Source organism: Pseudonaja textilis, chromosome 13, assembly GCF_049901715.1.
Source record: "Pseudonaja textilis isolate UNSWEBS1 chromosome 13, rPseTex1.2, whole genome shotgun sequence".
NCBI classification, from domain to species: domain Eukaryota; kingdom Metazoa; phylum Chordata; class Lepidosauria; order Squamata; family Elapidae; genus Pseudonaja; species Pseudonaja textilis.
Window position 1 is genome coordinate 2,690,199 of NC_142002.1, and position 15,171 is coordinate 2,705,369.

The 15,171-nt window shown below is 44.4% G+C and overlaps 1 protein-coding gene across 1 annotated transcript in view; it reads right to left on the reverse strand.

Annotated features, from left to right (window-relative positions):
• Positions 1-15,171, reverse strand: part of HACD3 (3-hydroxyacyl-CoA dehydratase 3) — a 29,134-nt gene that overhangs the window by 3,741 nt on the left and 10,222 nt on the right. Inside the window, exons 4-10 of the mRNA XM_087941877.1 lie at positions 14,184-14,348; positions 11,041-11,092; positions 10,842-10,952; positions 8,335-8,462; positions 5,915-6,027; positions 3,321-3,427; positions 2,341-2,472 (exon numbers count right to left, since the gene is read on the reverse strand). Of these exons, the coding sequence (XP_087798003.1) occupies positions 2,341-2,472; positions 3,321-3,427; positions 5,915-6,027; positions 8,335-8,462; positions 10,842-10,952; positions 11,041-11,092; positions 14,184-14,348 (808 nt within the window). The remainder of the gene's footprint in view (positions 1-2,340; positions 2,473-3,320; positions 3,428-5,914; positions 6,028-8,334; positions 8,463-10,841; positions 10,953-11,040; positions 11,093-14,183; positions 14,349-15,171) is intronic.

Here is a 15,171-nt window from a genome sequence, read left to right on the forward strand (position 1 = left end):
GGGTTTCTCAACCTTGGGGACTTTAAGATGGGCGGACTTCAACCCCCAGACTCCCTCAGTTGCATGGAGAACCATCCTGGCAGGGATTCTCAACCTTGGGGACTTTAACATGGGCGGACTTCAACCCCCAGAATTCCTCAGTTGCATGGAGAACCATCCTGGCAGGGATTCTCAACCTTGGGGACTTTGAGATGGGCGGACTTCAACCCCAGAATTCCTCAGTTGCATGGAGAACCATCCTAGCAGGGTTTCTCAACCTTGGGGACTTTAAGATGGGCGGACTTCAACCCCAGACTCCTCAGTTGCATGGAGAACCATCCTAGCAGGGTTTCTCAACCTTGGGGACTTTAAGATGGGCGGACTTCAACCCCCAGACTCCCTCAGTTGCATGGAGAACCATCCTGGCAGGGATTCTCAACCTTGGGGACTTTGAGATGGGTGGACTTCCAACTCCCAGAATTCTGCAGCCAGCATAGCTGGCTAGGGGATTCTGAGAGTTGAAGCCCACTCATCTTAAGAGTCCCCAAGGTTGAGAGATACTGGTCAATGAGGATAATAGACTTTCCCAAAATATGCTACAGAAGAGGGACTTCTCTTGTTCACATCTTCAACAACTAGTGGAACAAGCCAATCTCCTTCCATGCTGCATCCTGGCCTGTCAACTGATTTTCTATCTCCCGTAGAAAATCTCTCATAGAATTTGTATAAATTCTACGTATGGCCGGTGGCTGCTCGGCATCTTGGTTGACTTCCTGACCGACAGAGGTCAGAAAAAGATTCCTAGAGGGTGGGAATTGTGTAGACCTCGCCTCCAAAGCAAAACAAACAAGGAAAACCCTGGTTAGGAGATCCCTGACCAGCCCCTGACCAGTCCCAGCACCTTAAGAGGGGCAACAGTGGCCAGAATTTCTGCCCAAGGATTCGTCTCCTGTCAACCCACCAGATTTCAGTGAGGGCCACAGTGATGTGGTGGAATTCAAGATCTGCATCCAATGATTTTACGATGCAGATGATTCTTATCAAAGGTCTTTAGATCTTTGTTGGTCAGTCAAGACTCTACTCATGATAACATGAGCAAGTTCTTTAGACTTACTCTAAAGAACGCCTTCTATATACTTCCTGGGACCAAAAATACCCTGCAATTTTGGAGAAGTCCACTCTTCCATGGAAGCACCAAGTCGTGGCTTGGGTTGTTTTTAATTCCTACTGACAAAGGATTGAGAGCAAGAAGCTCAGACACCGAAGATGGTGTCTGATACCAGCGTAACTGAAAGTCAACCCTTTCTCTCTGTGTTTGTATATGGACACATGGTGGCCCTCGACTTGCGACCACAGCAGAGGCCAGAATTCCTGTTGCTAAGTGAATTTTGCCCCATTTCGTGACCTTTTCTTTACCATGGGGGGGGGGTAATGAATCGATCACTGCAGTTGTTAAAAGTTAATAACAGTCATTAAAAGTGAATCTGGCTTCCCCGTGGATTTTGCTTGTCAGAAGGTGATAGTGCCATGGTAATAAAACACATCCCAGTTTCCAAATGTCTCAATTCTGATCACGCAACCATTACTACAACAGACGTTAAGTGTGAAAAACGGTCAGATGTCCTTTGTTCAGTGCCGGTCAAATGGTCGTTAAATGAAATGTTGTAAGTTCAAGATAAACTGCCAATATTATCTTATATGTGTATGTGTGTGTGTGTGGTATCTGTTCTGACCCAGGCTTAGCAGAACCAAGAAACTCTTCTTGTCCCGAAAACCGCCCCCTTTATTTAGTTACTGTGAATCCATGGCCTTCACACACAGAAAAAGTCTCAACAATAATCCTCCCCAGGGTTAATTGCAAGAACAGACCTCATCAGTCCTTAGACGAGAGCTTCCAGTTGCAAAGCGGTAAAACCTGGCAAGGAGTCTCTGTGAGGCACGAACCACAATAAGCAAATCTTCCCAAAGAAATATGAACTAATGGTCTCCTGCAACCACCATTCCCCTTTTGCTTCCATTTATTCCCTAGGGAAGGGCCATTCAGTGTCTACGTGTGCCTTTCCTTCCGAGTTGGCTCCTGTTCATTAATTGTTCTCCTCTCCTGACAGCTCTGTGCATACGCGCATCTGGAGCAGGCTCCAGCCATTCCTCCTCCCCACTTATCTCCGACTTTGTAGGCAGCTGGGAAATGTCGGATGGCCCTGGCTCTATCTCTGCTTCCGACCACAGAGCATCCCTCAGACTCCAGGACTGGCCCAAGTTTCTCCCCAGCCTCCTCACTGTCCGAGTCTGGTGGGCCACAACAGTATCTAAGCTTTTCCCGAGTGTCTTTATGATACCAACTGCCAAGTGGAAACTCACCTAGGAATAAGAAGATGAGATGGAGCTGCAGAACGACGGAAAATGGGATGGTGATGTTCAGTGGATAATTGAGGGTGAAGCTGAATTTCCCGGTGCTGGTGAAGATAGGAATGGCCTGGATCACGGCTACAGCTAAAAGCAGAAAGGAAAAGTTAAAAGGCCTTTTGGAGAAGAGCAAAGAACAAGGGTAAAAACTGAACTAATCCTTCGGAGGCTGGACAAGGCAGAGTAGATGCTGTCCAGTCAACATACCCTCCAGAGAAAACTGCCCAAGACAAGACCAACTCAAATGCAACCTTCCAGTTTTGGGCTAACTGCCCACCCTGGGATTTTTGAGTGGTCTGGTCTCCCCTCTGAGTGAAATCACTGCAGATATTAAGTTAGTCACACACTTGTGAAGTGAATCTGGGCTTCCTCACTGAACTCTGCTTGTCACAAAAGAGGATCAGGTGACCCCAGGGGACTGCAACCGTCGTGACTTTGAGCCAGTTGCCAGGTGTCGGAATATTGATCACACGGCCCTGGGAATGGTGCAATGGTCTTAAAGTGTGAAAAGCCGTCATAAGTCACTTTTCCCGGTGCCGTTGTAAGTTGTTTATTTCAAGTGTGGTCTCACCAGGGCAGTATATCCATCCATATTTCTCCCATGGACCAGTGGTGGGATTCAAAAATTTTTTTACTACCGGGTCTGGGGCGTGGCTTAGTGGGTGTGGCTTGGCTTGGTGGGCGTGGCAGGGAAGGATACTGCAAAATCTCTATTCCCTCCCCACCCCGCTAACCTGCTTTCCAGCTCCGTTCTCCTGCGCAGGGCAACCAAAGGAGACCCAGCGGATCAGCTGGGACTCAGGAGGCGGAGAAGAGATGGGGTTGGCGGGGCCAGTCAGAGGTGGGATTTGCTGGTTCTCCAAACTACTCAAAATTTCCACTGCTAGTTCTCCAGAACCAGTCAGAACCGGCTGAATGCCACCTCAGCTACGTACCTTCTGCCAACATTCCCAACGGATAGAGGGGCATCCATACGCTGTATCGAAGCCAAGTAAGAATTTTCCATTCTATATTGATGCTGGAAAGCAAATAGTAGGGGTACCTAGAAGGAAACCCACAAACATCGGTCATCTCTTATTACCCCTCACCTGGTGGGTGCAAGGCTACAGGAGAAGGCAATGGAGTGGATTAGCAACCACCACCACCCTACATCTCATTGCGCACACTGCAAGCATAGATGTTCCTTAGTAAACTTCATGTATATTTTATACGGGCCTTAAAAATCAAGATTTACGAAAAATGCTGGAAGTGTCATCAGAAACCTGGTTCATACTACCATATATGGTGGACTTGTGAGGACGCTAGAAAATATTGGACTAAAATCCACATGTGGTTGGAAAAAATGACAAAGAAGCATATAGACTTGAAACCGGAGTTTTTTTATTGGGAATCCTACCAGATACTTATAGTAAAGAGTTGAAATATTTGATTGTAAATGTATTGACTGCTGCTAGGATTGTATTTGCAAAAAATTGGAAAAATGAGAAAATTCCATTGCAAGAAGAAGTTGTAAAGAAAATATTGGAATGTGCTGAGATGAGTAGATTGACTTTCGAAATTAGAGAGCAAGAAGATAAACAATTTTATATAGTTTGGGATCTCTTCTATCAATGGTTGAATGATGAAATACAAAAATATAAAGGTTAGACAATAAGGAATAATATTGACTTTATTTTTCTTTTCTTTTTATTGGTGTTTGATACTATATTTATATAATAGTTTTCTGTTTCTTTTTTTTTCCTTTCCTATTTAGGATAGAATTGGTATGATTATAAGATTTGTTTTAGAATAAATTATTTAAAATATAGTTATCTCATAAAGGCATGATCGAATAAAAGTTTAGTCAAATTTCTTTTTTTTTATAGTGATACTATGATTTATAAGTTTGTATTGATAATAAGAGTATTATATAAGGTAATTGTAACTGTGACTATGAGATGAATGCACAAAACTGATGGACCAACCGACTTACTGTTTGTATAAAAATATGGGGGAGCTGATGCTTTTATGTTTTGTGGTTTTGTTTGTATGTTAAAAAACAATAAAAACTTAAAAAAAAAAAAAATCAAGATTTACAAAGTTCACCTGACCAAATCAAGATAAGACTAGTCAGAGATGGCTAAATTGACTGACTTGATTAAGGAAAAAAACACACACACAATTAATTTTGTTCCTACTTGAAAACTGCTTCTGGATTTTGTATTTAGAATGGAAAAAAATGAAACTTTGATTTTGGGCATTACAGAAGTTACAGAGTAACAGAGTTGGAAGGGGTCTTGTAGGTCATCCAGTCCAACCCCGCACCCAAGCAGGAGACCCTACACCATTTCTGTCCAGTCTCTTCTTGAAAGCCTCCATTGATGAAGCTCCCACAACTTCTGCAGGCAACTTCTGTTCCATGGGTTGATTGCTCTCACTTAGACAGATGGGTTTGTTCTTGTAAAAAATGACTAGTTTATACCATTATGTAAAAGTAAAAAGATGAGGTTTGATGTTATCTTATTTTACTACATCGAAGGGAGACGGACGTCCACACCTTCTCTTTCTCTTTCTTTTACGCTCTTCCCTTCTTCTTCCCCCGTTTTCCAACTATTTTCTTTTGCATTTTATATTATAAACTAATAAAAAGGGGGGAGGGGAAAGATAACACTAGTGAAGAAATAGAAACAACGCCACCTGTTCAACAGGAAGAAAAAACGGCATAATTCTAAAAGCATAGTAAGAGTTTTACTCTCCTGATCGCAGAGGTTTAAAAGCAGAGGTTTTCCTACAGATATTGGGGACTAAACTACCAACCTCTAGAAGGGATTATTTGTAGCTCAGGGTTGGGGGAACCTTGGTGCTTTCCCGAGCTGGACTGTTTTCTTAAAGACTCTTCATTACCCAACTATCCAGCAAATGCCACCCCCTTCTAGCACTGATGATTACCTAGGCAAGTGCGAAACCCCACCAGGGCCCAAGGATCCTGCCCCCCTCCTCCCCTCCCCCTCCCCCTTCCTAGCACTGATGATGTTATCTAGTTGGGTAATGAAATGTCTGCAAGAAAACCACCCAGCTCAGAGGGCACCAAGGATTCCGCAATCCTCTCCCTTCTCCTTCCCTCCCTCCTTCCCAGCACTGATGATGTTACCTAGTTGGGTAATGAAATGTCTGCAAGAAAACAACCCAGCTCAGAGGGCACCAAGGATTCCACAATCCTCTCCTTTCTCCTTCCCTCCCTCCTTCCCAGCACTGATGATGTTACCTAGTTGGGTAATGAAATGTCTGCAGGAAAACCACCCAGCTCAGAGGGCACCAACAATGCCACACTGCCCACCTCTGTTTGCAACCAGTAAGAGGTGAAGCAATTGCAAACGAGAGAGTTGCAAAAGAAAATAAAATGGTTCAGTTAAAGCTACACAGAAAAGGGGTGTGTGTGTGTGTGTGTGTGTGTGTGTGTGTGTGTGTAGGGACAATAATGAAGAGACGGCAAAGGCAAGAATTCCGCAAAGGATTTCAGGTGGAAGGGCCCCCTTTCCACCCCAAGTACCTGATGATCTCCACCGTGCTCCAAATGTAGAAGATGAAGAACACGACGGCTTTGCTCTGCATTTCCTCCACGTTTCCAAGAACTACAAACAATATAAAATTCCTGCCAAAGATCTGGAAAGGGGCCAAAAGAGAGAAAGGTTTATCCCGCTTCCGAGATCAGACGCTTCAAACATACAACACCCAACAAGGAAACAAACCTCAGTGGGATTCACCCGAGCTTATTGCAAGCTGCTGTCTTCCAGCAGTTCAATTCCAATCTCTAGGAATTCCCGCCTGTTTTAGGGATTGGGAAAGCAGGTAAGATTCCTTTTCCCATCATGCAGATGGGAAAGTTGTTGTGGGAACGCTGGGAGAAAAGACATTGCTAATTCATTCAGCTTCTGTCCCAGAAAACTAGACAGTAGGATATAAACATAGACAAAACTAGCAGGATGACAAAAGTGGCTTCAGGATATATAGGATAGAACAGGGTTTGAAGGACCTTGGAGGTACAGATACAGATTAATAGAGTTGGAAGGGACCTTGTAGGTCATCTAGTCCAACCCCCTGCTCATGCAGGAGATCCTGCACCATTTCTGACAGATGGCAATCCAAATTTCTTCTTGCAAGCCTCCAGGGATGAAGCTCCCACAACTTCTGAAGGCAACTTCTGTTCCATGGGTTGATTGTTCTCACTGTCAGAAAACATCTCCTTTTTTCCAGGTTGAATCTCTCCTTGTTCAGTTTACATTATTCCTTGTCTGGCCTTCAGGTGCCTTAGAAAACAGCTTGACCCCTTTCTCCTCTCTGGGGCAGCCCCTCAAATATTGGAAGACTGCTCTCCTGTCTCCCCTGGTCCTTCTCTTCCCTAGACTAGCCAGGCCCAGTTCCTGCAACCGTTCATTGTATGTTTTAGCCTCCAGTCCCCTAATCATCTTGGTTGCTGTTCTCTGCACTTTTTCTAAAGCTTCAACATCTTTTTTTATAGGGTGGTTTTCTATAAGTTTTCTAGTCCAACCCCCTTCACAAGCAGTGGTTATCCAGTCTCATCTTAGAAATCTTCAGCGATGGATCACCCACAACTTCTAGAGTCAAGCCATTTCACCGATAAATGTTCTGCACTGTCAGGAAATCTCCCTTTTAATTCTAAGTTGGATCTCTCTTTAACAAACTTACATCTGCATCTTTTTAAGGGCGTTGCTAAAATATTTGGGCAAACTTTAGCAAAGTACTGTAAGTAATCTGCCTTTCTCCCCAAGGAGTAGGAGAAAACTCCCCAGTGAAAAACGAGAACAATCAAGAATTCTGTGGGCAACGGGACAAAGGAAGCTTCTCCAGAGGTGTATCCACCTTGAGGCACCCAGGTGAGAAATTATCATCTACAGTACACCAATATTTCTCAACCTTGGCAATTTTAAGATATGTGGACTTCAACTCCCAGAATTTGTGGGAGCACGGCTAGTTGAGAATTCTGAAAGTTGGAAGTCCACAAGTCTTAAACTTGCCTAGGTTGGAGGCGCCTGCCATTTCAGAAGACACGGGTTCTTTCTGGGACCCCCAAATATGCAGAAATACATGTTTTCCCCCCCAAAAAATCAGATGCACAATGTTACCCTCCTACAAACCCATCAAGAACTGCGCTGATTTCTCAGCCAGTTTGGGTGAACCAGCTGGGTAAATCTGGGAGTTTGAATTCCATAGATGCTGGCTGAGGAGATGTAGGGAATGACCAGGCTGAGCCTGAAGGAGGAGTCAAATGTGTCATCAGTCTCGAGTCCCTTTGTGCCCAGAATAAGATCTAAGTCCAGCCCTCTTTAAATTTCACTGACTTTTATCTACCACCAATAGTAGTTCAGATTCTTGTTAGTAGTTCAGATTCTTGTAGAGAGCACGCATTTTCAATAGACCTTTATATTCATTCGAACTGCCTGGGCTCCCTGGTTTTCCCATGCTTGACAGGAATTCTGGAATTCCTCTCGCCACCCTAAGGTGCAACTAGAACTCACCACCTCCTGGTGGTCAGCCCAAAGTCACCCAATAGCTTTCCTGCCTAAGGCAGGACCAGAACTCTCTGTCTCTTGGTGATTCACCCAAAGTCACCCAGCTGGCTTTCATGCCTAAGGCAGGACTAAAACTCACAGCTTTCAGGTTTCCAGTCTGATATTTTAAACTCTAATGAAGCATCAAACACAAGAAGCTTTTGAAGAGCTCTCACTCTACATGACAAAACTTTGCACATCATTGGATGCTCAAAACGCACTCAAGAGAATTACTAACAAGCAGAATGATGTAGTATACAATCCTTGGTCATGTCTACTCTAAGACAGAAAGTACTAAAGAGACACCTTGGTTGATATCTTGCACTGACAAAGTAAACCTTTAGCCAGCCCCATAAAAATGAGTTTTTACGCTTTCCAAAATGGTTTGCAAAGGTATTACCTGGATACAGACAGGAGCTAAAGGAGCTTTGACGAGGCCTATCAAGGCATTGACAATCTCCATCAGGGCAAACATCTGGCAGAAGTACATCATGTCCCCACTCATGTGGAAAGTATCTGAGAAAGAGTCTGCAAGAACATAAGATAAAACTACCTGTAATTGGCTGGGCGTGGCCAACTCAACATCACTCACATCGAGGCACGCATCTCCTCGCCTGGCCTCTCATGACTGTGGGGATGCTGCAACAGTCGTAAGTGGGGAAAATGGTCATAAGTCACTTTTTTCAGTGCCATTGTAACTTTGAATGGTCACTCCACACAAGCAAAGTGCCAGCAAAGGAGGGGAAAAGAAACTCCAGAGAAGTTCCTGAGACAGGAAGTCTAGTCCTGCCAAGAATGTAATAAGGGTTAATGGAGAGGCAGTTTCTGTAAGCAACACCAGAATGTTTCCTTCCTGCCTTCCTTACAGGATTAGCCCTGTAATTTCTTCTAACAACCGGTTCTCCAAACTGCTTAGAATGTTAACAACCGGTTCTAGCGAATAGGTGCGAACTGGAAGAATCCCACCCCTGCCCACCATCCAAGGTATTATATTAAGAAGTGGAACTGCTAGGAATTAGCCCCAGAGTTGAGATTCTCAGTCATCCAGGTCATGACTGAGAACTTCTACAGACTTTTAACTACACGATTTGGGACACTTTGAATGGTGTGGGATTGGAAATGGATTCCCAGAGGAAACAATTGCAGACTACAGGACTACCATTTGCACCACTGAGGTGAACCTGAGGACACAGACAAACCTCCAAGTGCTTCAACGACCCTCTAAAACTGTGACAACCTTTTCATCATTGCATGCCAAACGTGCACGCACGCATGTGTGCCTGCACCCATAATGCAAGGCACACGCAATTCCCCATTTCCGGCACACGTGCCATAGGTTCGCCATCGTGGCTCCAAAAGGATGCAAATGACCAGCTGTCTGCAAGGAATATAAATCCTTCCATTCCCCATCATCCAGTCAGAGCGGAAGAAACTTCTTGGAGGAGAAGCGAAATATCTTCAAAGAAGAAAAAACAAGAAAGTCCAGTTGCCTCCTAAAAAAGCACTTTGGGGACAACCCTGACCTGCATGACAGAGAGTCTCCATCGATATTTGGAATGGAGCGTTGAACAGCCACGGATGCAGGAACTTCGTTTATGCCTAACTGACAGTTTAAAGCAAAACTTTGTGAACATTGTTGAAATGATTCTCGAGTAACCTATTAGTCATCGCAGCCCCACGACCTCATCTCCATAGACTTTTAGCTATGCACTTTGGGATGAACACTCTTCGAATGGTGCAGGAGTATGAACCGATTTCCAGGAAAAAAAAATGGCAGGCTGTAGGAACCATGTGCGCTTCAGTCTACGATGGAGACAACCACAGACTCGTCCCCAACAGCCTGCATTCAACAGGGAAAGGACCCAGGGCAGAAAACATCCTGCAGCCAAGAAGGCTCCACATCCATTTGCACTACTCAGGTGACCCTGAGGACACAGGTGAACCTCCAAGGGGCCTCAACGACTCTCTAAAAAGGATGCCAATGACCAGCTGTCTGCAAGGAATATAAATCCTTCCATTCCCCACCATCCAGTCAGAGCGGAAGAAGCTTCTTGGATGAAAAGCGAAACGTCTTCAAAAGACAAAACAAGAAAGTCCAGTTGCCTCCTGAAAAAAGCACCTTTGAGTAAACCTAGAATTCTTTGCTTAAAACCCACTCCTCTTTCAGTAGAGTAGAGTAGAGTGGAGTGGAGTGGAGTGGAGTGGAGTGGAGTGGAATGGAATGGAATGGAATGGAATGGAATGGAATAGAATAGAATAGAATAGAATAGAATAGAATAGAATAGAATAGAATAGAATAGAATAGAATAGAATAGAATAGAATAGCATAGAATTATCCATGTGTAGAATAGAATGGCATAGCATAGCATAGCATAGCATAGCATAGCATAGAATTCTTTATTGCCCAAGTGTGATTGGACACACAAGGAATTTGTCTTGGTGCAAATGCTCTCAGTGTACATAAAAGAAAAAGAAATACATTTGTCAAGAGTCAAGAATCATCAGGTACAACACTTAATGATAGTCATGGGGTACAAGAAGCAATCAAATCATACTAGGAAACAGTCACTATAAATCGTAAGGACACAAGTGACAAAGTTGCAGTCATACAGTCACAAGTGGGAGGGGATGGGTGATAAGGAGCGATGAGAAGATTAACAGTAATAGTAGTGCAGGCTTTTTAAATAGTTGGACAGTGTTGAGGGAATTATTTGTTTAGCAGAGTGACGGCGTTCAGGAAAAAACAACGAGTTACGGCTTTCCCAGAAGGACTCAACTACGGAGGCTGGAACACGCGGCCGGGAGCAGATCTAGCCACGGCCCATACAAATCACCTCTCCCTTCAGTCCCCTCTAGTCTCTTGGGCACGGAGAGAGCAGGAAGAGAACCAAAGCATGTGCCACTTGCCTTTCCCGAGCATGAACAGCCGGACAGTCATGTTCACGAAGATCCATGAAAAGCCCAGGAACTGCACGAGGTTGTACATGAACAGATAACCTCTCTTCAAGTGTCGGAAGGCTGCAAGGGGTCACAGAAGAACCAAGTTAGCAAGGGACGAAGGGCAGGCGTTCTTTGGATGGCCAACTGCGAAGGGGGAGCCACTTACGATCTTTGGGGATTCGGTTCTTTGCGCTCATTTTGTTTATCCGCTCTTCTTCCTAGACGTTAGAAAGAGAGAGAGAGAGAAAGGGAGCATGAAAACTGGCACGTTCCCTCCAGAAGGGATCCGGTCCTGCGGTTGATACATTATTTGTAAATAACTAGCTGCTCTTTGGGACGCCAAATGGATTGGGGCACACAACTCAGAAAGCCTTACGGCAGGAAAAGTGCAACGTGACGCATGATTTCATCTGCCTGCCTTACCAAATCCAGCACAAGGCACGATCCACTTTCTAGGGGGACCCTAAAAGGTGCTTTTAGCTTAGTTTACTTTATTGTCATTGCACCTCGTACAATGAAATTAAATGCCATCTTCAGTGTACATTATGACCATGAAAATAAACACAAACACACATGCTTCACCCTTCACACATTGAACCGGAAACCCTCGACACCACACCAACACTGCGCTATACAGCAGAATTCAAAAGAGCTCCTGCCCTGGGATAGAAGCTGTTTTTCAGCCTATTTGTCCTTGTTTTTATTATCCTGTACCGTCTGCCAGATGGTAATAGTTCAAAAAAAGGGGAGGCCCAGGATGAGATGGATCTTTGAGGATGTTTTGAACTTTCTTAAGGCACCGGGAGGTATAAAGCTCTTCCAAAGAGGGGAGAGGCCAACCCATGATCCTCTGGCCAATGATGTTCACCCTCTGGAGTGTTGTCCTATCTGCCACGGTGCAATTGGCAAACCATACAGAGGTGCAGTAAGTTAAGATACTCTCTATGGTGCAGCGGTAGAAGGTCACCAGCAGTTTCTCATTCAGTTGTTGTTTTCCGAGAAGTCTCAGGTAGTAGAATCTCTGCTGGGTCCTTTTGACCAGGGCTGCAATGGGAGCACCCCAGGTCAGGTCCTCTTTCATGGTGTGCTGCTCCATTTGTGTGGTACATAAAGCTGTAGAACTTGGAGACAGTTGATTTAAAAACACATGGAAGAATCCTTCTTGAAGACATACAGGAAGCCCTCAACTTACAATTGTTTGCTTAGTGACCACTGAAGGTCAGGGCAGCATTAAAAAGGGAATTTATAACTGTTTTCACGTTTACGACCGTTGCAGCCTCTCCTTGGTCATGTGATCAAAATTCAGACACCTATTTATGATAGCGACAGTGTTCCCGGGGTCATCTGATCACCTCTTGTGACCTTCTGAAAAAGTCCACGGGGAAGCCAGATTCACTTAACAACCGTGTTACTAATTTAACAATTGCAGTGAGTGACTTAACAACTGCGGCAGGCAAGGTCATAAAATGAGGCGAAACTCAGTTAAACGTGTCAACTAAAAAAATACCCCTTTGGTCTTTTTAGTTGACAGCAGAAGGGCAATGAGGGAAAGCAGTGCATTCCTTAAATGCTTCAGATAATCGCCTTGGCAGCCGAAGATGTTGGCGCGCAAGATTATTACTGGAGAGCATGATTGATGATTCTTGGCTATGGATGTGTCTCATTGGAGAATATACATCCAGGGGGTGGAGGAAGACCAGGGTCAAGGATGAAATGAATGATATATTTTAGTGTCGGCTGCACCCAGCTAATTACCAACGTGGCCATTCCTAAATAAATCATATTTTTTTTAACTCTGAGAGGTGCGGCTAGAGACTTATGATTTGAATGGGGGTGGATTTCTTGGAGCCCTGACAAAACATTTCACTTAGCAACAGCAACTGTTGGCTCAATTGTGGTCATAGGTCGAGGACTATCTGTACTTCTGTACCTCGGAAAGAGAGAGAGAGAGAGAAAAAATAACTTTTGCTCAATTTAAACAGAAAGCTGGCATGTGGCCCTGAACTGCTGACAGGCCTGTTTTCTTTCCAAATGCCAAGGATTGAAGTACAAGGTGAGAACAAGACTTCAACGATTTTTGTTTTCCAAGCCCACAAGCTCTCCTGGATGTCAGCCAAAAAAATTTTTTTTTTAAAAAAAGAAGGCATGATTCTTGCAAGATTTGGGTGATCTGGCATGATCTCAACGGAGGACTAACATGCCAAGCGATTTCAGAATTATGACATTTTACCACAGCTTTACACAAGAACCTGGCTATTGCACAAGATTGGTTGATTTTTGAAAGAGTCAGGTTTCTTTTTGTCATGCTACTTTTTAAGGGTTGGGTTCTTCAGATGCCAGTGAAGAGCTACCTGGGGCAAATTCTTGATGTTATATATGATAGTGGCATCAAGTCCTGGGACGCTCCTGCACGTGTATAAGGTGCTTGCGTACAGCGCTGAAAATGGAGCATTTAGCAGCTAAGCTGCTTACCTTCCAAATCAGTAACGGTAACTAGGACGGCAGGGGCAGGGGGGATCAGCTGTGCCACGCAATTGAGATGAGCTAATAGGTAAAAGTAAAGGTTCCCTTCGCACATACGTGCTAGTCAGCTCTAGCGGGAGGTGCTCATCTCCGGTACAAAGCTGAAGAGCCAGCGCTGTCCAAATACATCTCCGTGGTCATGTGGCCGGCATGACTCAATGCTGAAGGCGCATGGAACACTGTTACCTTCCCACCAAAGGGGCCCCTATTTTTCTACTTGCATTTTTTATTTGCTTTCAAACTGCTAAGTTGGCAGAAGCTGGGACAAGGAACGGGCTCTCACTCCGTTACGCAGCGCTAGGGATTCGAACCGCCGAACTGCCAACCCCAAGCAGGAAATAAAGGGCAGGGCCAACTGATCGTTGGAACTACCGGTTCGCGTGAACCGCTCCAAACCGGCAGCATCCCACCACTGGTTGCGCCGTTTTTCAATTTCAAGATTTAAGAGTCCAAAGCATTTTTTACACCTGGGAAAATACCACACTTAAGGAAGACTTTTAAGAATGGTGCCCACTTTTAAGATTGGTGGACTTCAACTCCCAGAACTGCCCATTTATTAGCGTCATGACTTACGAATGTAACGGATAGGCTTCATTACAGTGGTAAGTAGAGGACTACCTGCAGAATGCTGATTACAGCACGGGAATTACGGCCTCTTGATGGGATAGGTTGGAGCAGATCGGACAGGTGGGTTCTGGGCTGAACAATTCTTTGCTTAATGTCCACCGGAGAAGTCCTCTCTTCCCGACCTGCTTACCAAAAGCCATGTTGGCCACCTGTCCTCACCTTGGCCTTCAGTTCCATCTCAGCATCCGATTCGTCCAGCCATCGGTCAAAATCCGGAGCGAGAAACAGCGGACGCTTCTCCTGCTTGGTCAGTCTCTCCCACCAGTGGTTCTCCTCCTTCTTCACTGTGATGTTCAGCTGCCTCTGCGTCACTTTATACACCGGCTAAAAGAGCAGGAGTGGGGGGGAGAAAGCAGACAGCCATTTAAGGAAAAGGGGCTTCGGGTGACAATGCATGTTAGAAAAAAAAAAGAGAGGCATTTACAACTACCCTCAACTTTTTTACTTTTTCATAATAATAGTTTTTTCTCTGGTAATATCACACTAATAACTAGAGCATACAAAACATTTGCTAGACCAATACTCGAATACAGCTCGTTGGTCTGGAACCCACATTACGTATCTGATATTAACACAGTTGAGAAAGTCCAGAAATATTTCACAAGAAGAGTTCTCCTCTCCTCTCCTCGTTGCAGAATACCTTATGCCACCAGTCTTGAAATTCTAGACCTAGAAAACCTAGTACTACGCCGCCTTCAGTCCGATCTAAGTATAGTACATAAAATCATACATTGCAATGTCCTACCTATCAATGAATATTTCAGCTTCAACCATAACAACACAAGAGCACACAATAGATACAAACTCAAGGTTCATCGCACCAAACTTGATTTCAGGAAATACGACTTCAGCAACCGAGTGGTCAATGTCTGGAATCCTCTACCTGACTCTGTGGTTTCTTCCCTGAACCCCAAAAACTTTAACCTTAGACTGTCTACTATGGACCTCACCCCATTCCCCAGAGATCTGTAAGGGGCGTGCATAAGCGCACCAATGTGCCTACCATCCCTGGCCTATTGTTTCTTTTATTTTTTTTTCTTATATGTATCCATGTATTCCTAACTATGTTTTTACTTATACCTATTATCTTGTAAGCAATTGACATAATTAATTTACTAACTAACTAACTAACTAACTAACTAAATAA